Genomic DNA, 13018 nt, shown 5'->3' with positions numbered 1-13018 from the left:
AAAACATCAGAACCATTAAAACGAAGATATAGCTTAAAGGCAAGTCATGACCACTCCAAGTCAACTTAAACGTTCCCTGGAGAAATAGAACTACTATTCCTATGACCAGATGGAATGATTAGGAAAAAGCACGATTCTATCCTTAGCTACTTCTCTTCCGCTCACTTGGAATTCTTTTTCAAAGTTATCAACAGTCTCTTTAGTTGTCTAATATTGATAACATAGGTCACGTGTTCCAAGATAATAGTCCCTGAGAAAGCCTGGAATACCAATTTTAACCACTACTTGAAAGTCCCGGAACAGCAATTTGATATTTACTTCAGAGAACTCCGACAAGATACATGCCTATGAATGAAATAATCTGACATAACATGGTTGACATTCACAGTCAAATGTGGTCATTTGCTCTCGCGATATTTAGTAAAGTGAAAATCTTTTGGAAGAGATATACATGTAGTAGCTATAATATCCTCGATATTGACATCTTTGGAAATCATAAATCTCACAATCTCTTGAAATTGGAGTGGATTTATTTGTGTTAGGATTTAGCATCCTGTATGTAATAGATAAAATGACGTAGTATGTAGGTAGACAAAATATTCTCTGGACAAGAATCGAGACAATAAATTTAAATAGAAATTAAGCTTACGTCACAAATTATGGTCGGTATCTTGCAATAACACACGTGATCTTGCAGAGTATCAAAAGGTTGCGTGAAGTGATCATAGCCACCACATTAACTGCTATCAGACGCAAACATTTTGTAAGTTACGGTAATTTTGCTATGAGCATATTGCCTTAATAATCACAATATGAAACATATGTAACCAGATATCTTTAGCAAATGAATAAGTGTGATTAACGGCAGATTTATTTTATTGCGTACAGTGTCAGGTCGTTGCTTGTCATCAAACGTATGTATGTCTACAACTACTTTTCGCCGGATCGTGTCAATACCTTCCATACTGTATGTAGGCTCAGACATGTACTGGGCTTTAGCATTTTCAACGAGGAGTAATCATACACATATTGTGTTTCACGCATATTGTGAACCAGAGTATTTTACTACACCATGCACGTAGTATACCGTTGCTAGAACTCCGATCGGGATAAACCATCACGAGATCAGCATTGCCTAAACCCTATGTTTATAATACAGTAAGTTTCCTAATACCACAGTCACTGTTCAAAATATTGTTGTAATATGTCAAATAATATCTTATTTTATTAATAATAATAATAATAATAATAATAATAATAATGATGATGATGATAGTTTTTATATGCGCTTTCCCATAACGTCTTCCAAACTCTTTGCAATTATAACCCCTGGTACGGACCTATAATAGGACAACAGCATGTGATACATGTGATATTGTGCAAATTATTAAAGTCTTTTCAAGATAACACACGAGATATGTATCACGTTACGTTACGGTCACTGATGACACCTTCTTGACATGCAACAGAAAGTTCCAGGAAGGCATTAAATTCACCTTCCTAACAATAATTGTGAATTAAAATGACATAAACGTTTCACTGACTTGTTCTATTTTTAAAAAAAAAAACAGTAGCTGAAATCGCGCATGCGCAGACGTGGTGTCGTATAAAATAGGTAACACAAATACAACAGAATATCATAAATTCAATTAAATGAAGCAGGAAAGACTATAACTTCTGAGCCATGAGATCAGAGCGGTGAAAATGGAAGAGAAACTTCGTTTATGTTTTGTTTTGTTTTGTGAAATTGGTTTGAAATTCAAACACTTTCAAAATAATAACTCTTAATTCCTTAGTTTCTCATCCTGTCTCCCCTGTGAAAACAATTTCATTTCTCCTTATTTCCTTAATTATTCCATCACAGTAGGTCCCAATTCGTGTGCTTTAGTTAGAAACATAGCTAATAGGGACTCCCTGATAAGCGATCAGTCTTCGGGCAGTTTGTTCTAATTTCTTCTTGTGACCAGCTTAAGTGCAGTGCAGATTTGGCTGCTGATATGTATCGAAACGGATTAAGAACTCGTCTCTAGGTACAAGGAAATTATCATTAATTGGATTGGAGTAGGCCATGACAAGATAGGTGATCTTGATTTGTGACGGCGTATGATTCTTTAATTGATAGCTCCATCTAGTTTGAAATATTATACTCAAAACAGAATGTATGTGTTGTCTCCATATCTGATATTTAGTTGAACAAACAACCTTTCAAATTTATCAGACAAATTGAACTCGATTTCACCCTGTACAACCAATGTCAGCATGATCAAGGTTAACCTACTACTCCCCTATGCGGGGAAGGTTAAGTAGAGTCTAAAAGGGAAAAAAGAGAGAAAATGTGCATATTATTCAAACAGTCACGTGATTTTACCCTTGAAGACATGTACGTGTCGATCGTGTATTATAGATCGCCTGAGGTTTGCTACAGTGTAAAAATATTGGTTAAAAAATTTTTTGTAGATAATTTCTCTTTTGATTTCCAACAGTAATTCAGGCCACTATAAGAAAGGTCCAGGGTTTTAGTGGCCATGACCTTCTCTATCTGTTCACCCTAGGGTGTATACTTTAATTTATACTTCAAGTAACTTTTATGTGTCAGTATGTCTTTTAATACGCTGACATACTGTTGATATCTTTTCAAATATTTGTCTGAAACTGTTTTTTTAATATCAAATTGTAAGCGGTTTAATTTAGTGGCCTGCCTGAATTGAAATACTTTCAAGTCGTGTGAACAGTCGATAGTTTCGTCGACATTTTACCAGTTATATTTCATGTTAGACTGATATACTTTCTGTGGCTTGAACCTAGGTTTTTTGCTTTTCTCACAGGTGATTGCGAACTACTACGGAACAAGGAAGAAATACGAACCCGTAAAAGGAGCGAAAATAGATTGGCCTGGTGAACATCAACCGGTAGACGTACCAGCTTGTGGATTCCAGGGCGAATTTTGCCAAGAGAAAGGTAACATTAACTTAATTGTGTGTTCTTTGATGACAAGATATTATTTCTCAATATTTTTTTTTCTGTTCAACCGAGAATAATACGAAAGACCTAAGGAGTCTTGTCTCTTCGAGGTCACTCGTATATTGTGGCTGAATAAAGAAATATATGGGAGAATAATCATACCTGCGCAAGCGTAATTTTATACAAAATGGTGAAAAGTAATGGCTATTTTGATTGTTTTGACTCATATTTAGAGAACAGCAGAACCAATGACGTAGACGCATACTCTAAACGTAGAACGACCAGGGTATAAATCCTATATATTTTTTTTCGCGGGCGTTACCCTTTGCGCTGTCCGATTTGAACCGTCGGACTATCTTTGAAATCTGCCAGCTTGAAGGGTCTAGTCTATTTCGAGCATTGAGTAGATGTAAACCATGCACAAGCTTACATTGCTATGTTGTGTTCTGAGTTTGAACTTTTGAATAAATTTGTAACTGAAAGGAGTTGGTTTATGTAACTAAACAATGGCGGATATGGATATAGAGGTCTCGTTAATAAAATTGTTGAAAACATCATGGAAGATTCAATTACAATGTTCATGCAAGCAAACATGACGGTTTTTAATGTTCAGTGTGTGAATCAAATTTTTATCACATATTCGTGCAAAAAAATTGTAAATTTGATGGCCTTTTGATGGTTAGATTAAATTTAGGACTTCAAAGTTAAAGATAGATTTGATAGCATCTTCAGGCAAAAAAACCCCTTGCTCTTTTGATGGTATTTGTCTGGTTTATGTGTATTTAAAATAGCCGTATTAATAGAATTTTTATTCTATCTCCGTGCCAAAAAAATGGCGGAATTGGTGGTCCTTTTCTGGTTAATGTACACGTGATTGCACAGTTGGTGATATACTAGCCATGTGTGTGGCCAGATAAGGCCATTGCATTGTAAAATAGTGAAAGGGGAAAACTTTGACATTGTTGAGTATCTCTTTACGTTATTAAATATATGTGTTTGTATGTATTACTCTACCAGCACAACGGGACGTCTTGTCATGTCATATACCGGTGCACTGAAATATTTCACTAATCGACTTTGATAGCATGAATCACACATTCACTTCGACCTTGAGAAGCTCGGTTGAATAAAAGTAATGTAAATGGTATAATTTCCAGTTGCAGGAACGTAGTTTCGAATCAGTGCACCAAAAAGAGAACACACTGTGGTGATTTAGGAAATAATCACGCCATGTCACGCCAACTTTAACGTGGTAGTTAACATGGGTCGTTGTGATATACACACGTAGTCGGCAAATGTACAAAAAAATGTCCCTGAATAACATCAGGCTTCTTTGTTTACATAGAGAAATGGCCATATGAAGATTGCGGAGATGATATTTGTTGAATTTTACAACTAGTCAGATCACGATCGACCCTCTTTAATAAAGTGACAGACAGAATTCATATATTCACTAATTACCTCGACGTACGAAAGTCTTTAGTATATATTATCAAGGTCTTAACAGAAGTTGATAGCCCTTGATTTGTATAGCTACACTCTTGATATAGTTTCCTTCCTCCCATAATAGCAGCAGTCCGGAAATTCTCATCATCAAATATGCATTTTATGCATCTCAGGAGCAGTAGTTCATATCTGGTATCCTAGCAACACTCCACACGATCAGGATGTTGCAAACTTTACTGCCAGGTAACGGAATAGCCCCTCGTTACGTTAATACACTCTTGTCTCTCACGATTGTTTCCACTTCACGACAAGTCAATAGCTGACTTGGAACGCGTATTACTCATTGGATACCGTGTTACCAAGTTAATAGCATAGATTTAGACTAGTTCTATTCCTATACATTATCGTTACCATTTACACCTCCACTCACATGTATGTATGTATGTATGTATGTATGTATGTATGTATGTATGTATGTATGTATGTATGTATGTATGTATGTATGTATGTATGTATGTATGTATGTATGTATGTATGTGTGTGTGTGCGCACGCGTATGCTACATGTAACACCAGACAGGTAGGTAGGTAGAGGGGTCGCTCAAACTACAATGGCAGTGAAGTTTAAAAATGCAGACGCAATCGAAAAAGGAATGATAATGACACACATCTCGTATATAGTGTATGCATTAATCTTGGCACATGTGGCACTGGGAGAGAGTAAAACACGTAACATATTGTCATTTATGAAATAAAAGTCCCACGTGGCTCGTATGCCTAGGACATTAATTTGATTGTAATTTCATTTTATGAACACTGCTATTACGAGCATTTGTCAACTTGTATTAACTACAAGGACGATGTATGTCTGACATGCGTTAAGTTTAGTCCGTTGTGACCATCACTCAATCAAATTGTACATGAGCGGCAAGAAATCACAATGTCTGAATTCTATACAAACTAAACTGGATGCCACACATGATTACCTGCAAGGCACACTTATTTATATAAAGTTCTCCTTCTGTCCCACAATGCACCACATGGTAATCACACTAAATAAGAGCAGGCTAATCATTTCACCAACGTATCACAGAACTATTGTATTTTCCCCAAAGGAATTATAATAACTTTGTTCTGCTGGCAAAAAAAGCAGTTATCATCAATATCACAAGAATAAATGCATTTGGCCTTTGGAAGTTACCCTTATAATGATAATTTGATAATATTAATTCGAAATGCTATAGCGTATAATGTGAAACACAATTGACACAATACAGAATCTGTTAAAGACTGACTAAACCTCGAATGCTTCAGAATATGTGTTTGGTTGTAGTGTTTCGCGTAATTTGGTTAATCAAATGGTGTCATTTGCTGTATCCATTTTAATATATCGAGGTTTTAGTATTTAAGGGACGTCGTTATACGTCACATGCTGGAATATGTTGCTATGGGATCCGCAACAGACTATGTTTATTTGTAAAAGTTAAAAATATCGTTTTGACATTGTACATTTTAAGTTGTGTTGTGTATATCTTGAACAAAACCGAAGAACACAAAGGTCAAAGGTCAAAAGAATTAAAGCAGTCCATGTACATTAATTGGATTAACTCGATCGGAGACAATAAAATTTTTATGGTCATAGAATGGTTTAGACTACTTATGGGCCTTGATAACGTCACCAAAACTTCTCGTGGATTGTAAAAAAAGCTCAATTAAGCTTAATGTACCCGTGTCTATTTTAAGAGGATAAGGATGTATATCGACAGATGTGTGTATATGCACTTTTACAATAGAGAGACAGACAGACAGACAGACAGACAGACAGAGACAGACAGACATATGAGACAGACAGATAGATTGATACAAAAGAACAAGCTGACAGACACCGTCGTATAGTCAAATTACTAGGGACTAGATAGTCATAGGGTGCTATTAAAGGAAATGTTTTGTCCAGGTGTTACTGTGTTAGCACATGTACATGTGTATGCGAAGGAAAGCGGACGAGAAAGGAAACGATAAAGAGAAACAATAACTGTACAAGTATATTTGCAAATTTCGAATCCTATAGTTAATTGCAACCATAGGAAATGCCTGCCTGTCCCTGAATCATCAATAGACTAAATAGTGATATTTACGTAAGGTCTATTGCATCCATATGTGCTATAAACCGGTAAAAGTTCACAACAGAGTAAACACACTTCAGGAAAGAGCACTATTTTATATGCGATTACTGTAATCTAGTCTTTCCTGTCTACGTATTGATCCCCTATGTCGAAGAATATAGCGATAGCTCTACGTAAAGACAGATTTTAATTAACCACACTGATCGTAACGACGTTTCCGATCCCTACAGTATCGATCCACGGCTGACGATCGATGTGTGTGTTATTCGCGGCATGATAGTTATCACGAGTCCAATTTCATTTACCATTACTCTGGGAGTGATAGACGCTTATTTTACTTTTTTCAGTCTGTTTTCGATACCGGATCTTAATGTACCTCAACTAGTAGTGTTTACACCAATATGGTAAAGGCATCTGTGTTTCAGAGATGCAATCACATCAATTATTGAACAATTGTATAGGTATGCACGCAGTAAAGATAAAGGCAATTGAGTCCGTATGGATGGGTGACTGGGAACACTCGAGATTATCCGTGTATATGACATGACACACGGGGATTTATGTAAAAGGACAGTGCCATCGATCATACATATATGCACATGTGCTCCGCTGGGTTTCAATATACAAAATGTTGGATGGCAAGTTCGCCGAAATGTATGACCTCCGATGCTACAATTGGAAAATGTTTACTCCTGACTACCAGAAATGCAGTAGAGTTGAATGCGGTGGGGTAAAATGCGACAATGTCGTGTGCGTCTCAGTAAATATGGGTAATAAACTATTACTCATTGAACTTCCAATATAAAACTGAATTACAAATTCAACGTTTATGACCTTAATATAAGTTTTGTGGCCCAAAAACTCTTGTAAGACGGAGGCGCCAACTTGAAAATTTAGGATCGTACGAATATAAAGTAACTATTTATATGGGTGTATTGTGTATATTAAAATACATCATGAACTGATGTGTGGCGCAAACCTTAAAAGTTATTTGCTAGAAATTCAGGGCTGTGTTATCATTGATACTAACATGGCAATTCAATCCATATCACGGAGTGATTGGTATACCAATGGAGCCACTATTCATATACAGATACAGGGTTTCTGCGCATGATGCGGGAAATTATCATGAGGCGAGCAAAAAAAAATAATTGTGTTTTTCCGATAACAAAGCCTCAGAAAAATAGGGTAGGTAGGTCGGGATTTGATTTGACTTGATTTGATTTGATTAGATCCTTTTTAATTACAGTTGTTGTTGAAAAATGTTGCTTTGACCCAAAAACAAAACAAAATCTTTCTCAGAATACCCCCTCTGTGATATGTACAGATATCACCGAGGATAGAAAACAGACGTACATGAAGGTCAAGAAGACAAAGAATTTCCTATCTCCTTGTTTAAAAAAATGTTTAGGGTTGGCGGCTAAAACTAGGATCGGAAACACACACTTTTTTTTTTATTTTGCCCAAGTTACCAACACATTTGTAGTCATAATAGTAAATGACAGCACGCAAGTTCGTTTTGTACTAGATTATGACAGATGTAGACAGAAGTGGGATATTGTGTTTTTATGATCTACCGTCACAGATCCCGCTGATCATGATTTGCGGTTTAATCTTCATATCTTGGTGAATTTTGATTGCTTAGGATTAAACTGACAAAAAATCATACAATATTGATAAATATCATAATTTTGAGCTCCTGGTTTTATTGCCAGTTCTGACATGACAAACATCACAGCTCAAAAGTCCTTATAAGTTGACGTCTAGTAATCTACACCGAATGAATTCTAGTCGGTGTTTATGACATGAAGTTCTCTGACTGACATGGGAATTGAATTAACTTGTTACGAGGTCTGCGGCTTGATTTGGAAAAGCAATATTTTTTTCCTGCTCGATTTATCTTACTATGTAATAAATATGAAATTTCTGTATGTATAAGTTTACGGTCTACAATGAAACCGTGCCTCGCAAAAAATTAATTAATGTCAGAGTTTACGTATCACAGAATATTTTTTTTCCTTTTTTTTCAGAGTTGTCACTCGCAGCCATCATATCTATAGTGTTTGGTTGTCTTATTGCTGCTCTGGCGGTGGTGGCGTTTCTCCTATACAGGTAAGGGATGGTGTCAAAGGTCAGGGATAGTCTGTGTATAGAAATGCGATAACGATCATCAATTTGTCACAATTAAACCATTACACTGTCACCCCACCTAAATTGATAATTCAAGAACACCTGCACAAACACGACAATTTTGTTCCATCATGTGAAGTATATCTAGAGTGCTTTCTTGATGGGTCGTCGAGGTCACACTTAATCAGTTTTAGACAGACACACAGACTGACAGAGAGAATAACTCAATTTGCATTTACCGAAGGTTTATCATAATGGAGTCACACCTATTTTAACCATGTTATACACAGTTATACTTATAACAGACGTTATATAACGGGGTGAAGCGTTTTGAAGCTCTGCATAAAATTACAATGTCGTTGAATGTCGTTTAGAAGCCACTTGTGGCTTCGGAGAGACCTCCGCATTTGAAGAGATTCGAAACCACGGATAGCATCTAGTCTACAGGGAGATTTACATTCAGGTTCTTGCGATCGTTTGACAAGTAGGCGTTGATTGCTCAGACAAAGTTTTGGTGCTGTGGGTTTGTCGATCCCGAGTCGTATGAGGTTATGAATTGATTAGGAACATTTCATCAATACACGAGAGAAAATATGTCGATTTATAAACGGAAGTGAACATAAAAGATAGCTTGTATATTAGTCATAATTAATTCATTGCAATGGATCCCTAAAGTAACATCATAACATACATCATAACAGTATGTAAGCATACCAGGATAACTGCCTTGTACACCCCCTTCCTCCGATATAAATCAACTGTTTGTCAACAATAAATCACCAACCACGAAAAACAGACACATGTAATACTATATGCAAACTGACATTATTAAATTATGCAGATTTTATGTAGTTAATGTGGCACAGTTGTTGGAAAAATGTATATACAGTACAGTACAGTACAGTACAGTACAGTACAGTGCAATGCAGTACAGTACAGTACAGTACAGTACAGTACAGTACAGTACAGTACAGTACAGTACAGTACAGTACAGTTCAATACAATACAATGCAATACAATACAATACAATACAATACAATACAATACAATACAATACGGTGCGGTGCGATGCAGTGCAGTGTAGTGCAGTGCAGTATAGTGTAGTACAGTACAGTGCAGTACAGTACATTACAGTACAGTACAATACAATACAGTACAGTACAGTGCAGTGCAGTGCAGTGCAGTGCAGTGCAGCAAACTTCAGTTCAGTTCAGTTTAGTTTAGTTTAATTCAGTGCAGGCAGTACAGTACAGTGCAGTGCAGAACAGTACAGTGCAGTGCAGAACAGTACAGTGCAGTGCAGTGCAGTACAGTACAGTGCAGTGCAGTACAGTACAGTACAGCACAGTACAGTACAGTACAGTACAGTACAGTACAGTACAGTACAGTAGTGCAATACACAACAACACAAAATTTATTGTCCATATAAAATACGTTTCTTTTACTCTTAGACTGTTCATCGTCAACTACGAATAGAAGTAATTAGACGAACACAATAACAACACCATAAACAGCTATCTTTCACATAATTATAATATAGACAGGCATATAAACGCCTACTTCGTCAGTGAAAGTTTTAACTTAGATTCTCCGTCACCATGGTCACGTGTATTACAACGTGAACTTGAACTTGGCGTTCACCTGAAACCAGTATGTCAGATACCCAAGTCCCTGGGTACGCTAATTGCATCACTAGTAGTTACATTTATGTAGATGCACTTGTTTTATTGTGTTGGTACGTTGAACCCGTGACTCGAGAAAGTCTTTGAAAACAGGAATTAACAGAACGATTGTCGTCACAAATAATTGTACTGGAATCCTTAAACTGCTCTATCGTGCAGGGGTTAATGGATTACGTAAATACACGTTTCATATCCTTCGAAATAGTAATTCAAAATTTGTATAGTGTAACTATGACGATGCACGTTTTTATTGCTTATTAAGCCATTCATCTGATCTGTGATATTTGTCATCAGAAATGAGCACATGTTAAATTAAATTCACCATATTTTCGTTTGTACAGGAAATATAAGTTGGAAGCTGCCCTGGCTGACATGGCATGGAAAGTGCGATGGGAGGAAATCGGTTTCAACCAAATAAAGAGAAGCAAGATGGGTAGTGTGCAAAGTTTACAATCTAAGGTACGTAATTAAAACTCTACATAAGTATGATATAATCCTGTGCAGGATCTGACACGACGCTTCCGAAGGTTACAGAAAAAAAAGCCGAAGAGTGACGTCGGAGGATCCAGCAGCTAGAGTACGTATAATGCATTACAAACTGATAAAGTATGATCGGCAGTTGATTCGACGATATTATTATGTATTTGGCCTTTGACCTTCATGTCCGTTTGCTGCGATATCTTTGAAAGCGTCGCTGAATTAATAATCAATAAACCAGGATTTACCATTTGACGTCTGCACAAATCACTTAGGCTTAACTCTGAAATATAAAATGTTAGAGTGATGTACTCAAACTGGATGTAAAATAGAGGATTGAAGACAGAAACTGAACGTGAAATGCAAACTACGAATCTGTAAAACAGCATCACCCAAAATCAAGGGAGTTCATAAATTGATGATATAAAAAGAAATAAAAATCGCAAAATAAAAATGATCATAACTCTTCCATGTAGCCAAAATAAAAAAATGAAATTAGATATTTCGTATGAACTTGGATAATGGCGAACGTGATATATTCATAGTATATTATTCTTTTTGTTGGTAAATGACTTTATATTTAATAAAACAATACGTTCTTGTTGATTATCTGAAAGTCAGACAGTTGCTGGATTATAATGTCCCCACAAGGATATGTGGAAACTCATGTTACTCAAAACCTTTTAAAAGTGTAATTTGACGCACTGACAAAAGTCATCCAGGCATTCACCACCTTGTTTCCGTAGATACGTGATACGTGGTGATGTTTATACCTGCAGCATAGTTCGTCACTAGTATAGTGCAAAGTTTATATGAAATACGTGCTTCTTAGTGTGCTTAGTTGACTCGCACTATTAAGTGTGTCCAAGGCCAAAAAACGTACACAATAGCTATCTATCGGTTGACAGAACTAAGGTGAGCAATACGCGGGGTTAACATCGATGAACCTCCGGGAAAGCATTTAGACCAATATTTGTTGTAGAACGTAAAGATTTGATCTCGTACGTACGTAGGGAGGAGGGTGTTCTGAGTCAGACCCCACTCAACATAACTCACAGCCGGGGCAGAGAGCCCGATGTTGGCAATTCCATCTCAGATTCATTTGCAGCATTATTTCGTGTGCATACACTCTAAAGTTTCAATTATGAAAAGTCTTTGGAACACTTGTTTGGATCGATGAAATTCTCGGTGTCTTTACAACCATGCCAAGTAAAATAATTTGATTATTTAGAGGAGAGAATCTCTGAATATAAGGTTTTGACAGTAAAGTTACATACATGTAAAGGCATGAGAACAAAAAGCTTAAAGCTGTTCGAGAATAGTATATACGAGTACATATCAAACTATTCAAATTTAGACAAAGAAGCGTTTGTGAAGAATTTATTATCCAGAATCAACGTTTTGATTATGAATTATCATTTGTTGGTAAGTGCATTTTAAAGACGATGGCCAGATTGTAGTCTTAATCCCTAGAATTCCCTTGTTCCTACGTCGAGTTTTCCTCACAGCCTTTATCGTGAACCCTCTCCTTCCTTTACCTAATTGCCTGTTTTTCTAACACTCAGCTTTATCTCCCAACTTAATTGCCTGCTTTTCTAGCACCGAGTACAGCGACTATCTAATCACTGACATCCATCGCCCTCATAGCGTCCAAGGAATCATACGTTGTAATGTCATACTTTTCAATTGTTCTCAAAAGGAAGATTATACAACTTATATCACGCCAGGATATATATTTTGATTAATTCATTTATTATTTAGATTTTATACTATTCAGGCGATGTTTTCGTTGGGATATAAGTTAGCATTATTACTGAAAATTTCAATGCCACAAAAAGTAATCAAAAAGTTATTTACGGTATGGATTCCTTTCCTGTGATCTTTAGCTCGAGGGATACACAACGTTAACTTACGGACGTAAGATCTAGCAAATCCACCTGTCAAAGGCAGATATGATTTCTTGTTGTGAATCTCAAGCTATTAGCATCGTTTATGCACAAAGTATAGTTTGACAAGTCTTCTACGCACTTCGACATAGCCCCCAACGCTGATGCATTGTTTATCGGTGACTAAATAAGGTCCTATATTTAGATGGCTAAATACATAGCATTACATGAAACTTCCTAATGTTTACTCATAGCAGAACGCGATGTGAAATTGAATACTTAATTATCAGTGCCATATGCCCGCTATTAATATT

At 36.4% G+C, this 13018-nt stretch overlaps 1 protein-coding gene across 3 annotated transcripts in view; it reads left to right on the top strand.

The window, feature by feature from the left end:
* Positions 1 to 13018, top strand: part of LOC144447513 (atrial natriuretic peptide receptor 1-like) — a 273931-nt gene that overhangs the window by 233503 nt on the left and 27410 nt on the right. For all 3 annotated transcript variants that reach the window (XM_078137559.1, XM_078137558.1, XM_078137557.1), the window contains exons 5-7: positions 2826 to 2958; positions 8560 to 8641; positions 10683 to 10800. In XM_078137559.1, the coding sequence (XP_077993685.1) occupies positions 2826 to 2958; positions 8560 to 8641; positions 10683 to 10800 (333 nt within the window). The remainder of the gene's footprint in view (positions 1 to 2825; positions 2959 to 8559; positions 8642 to 10682; positions 10801 to 13018) is intronic.

Source organism: Glandiceps talaboti, chromosome 16 (genome assembly GCF_964340395.1).
Source record: "Glandiceps talaboti chromosome 16, keGlaTala1.1, whole genome shotgun sequence".
Taxonomy (NCBI): Eukaryota; Metazoa; Hemichordata; class Enteropneusta; family Spengelidae; genus Glandiceps; species Glandiceps talaboti.
The sequence above is the reverse complement of the archived record's forward strand: the minus strand, read 5'-3'. Positions and strand labels throughout refer to the sequence as shown.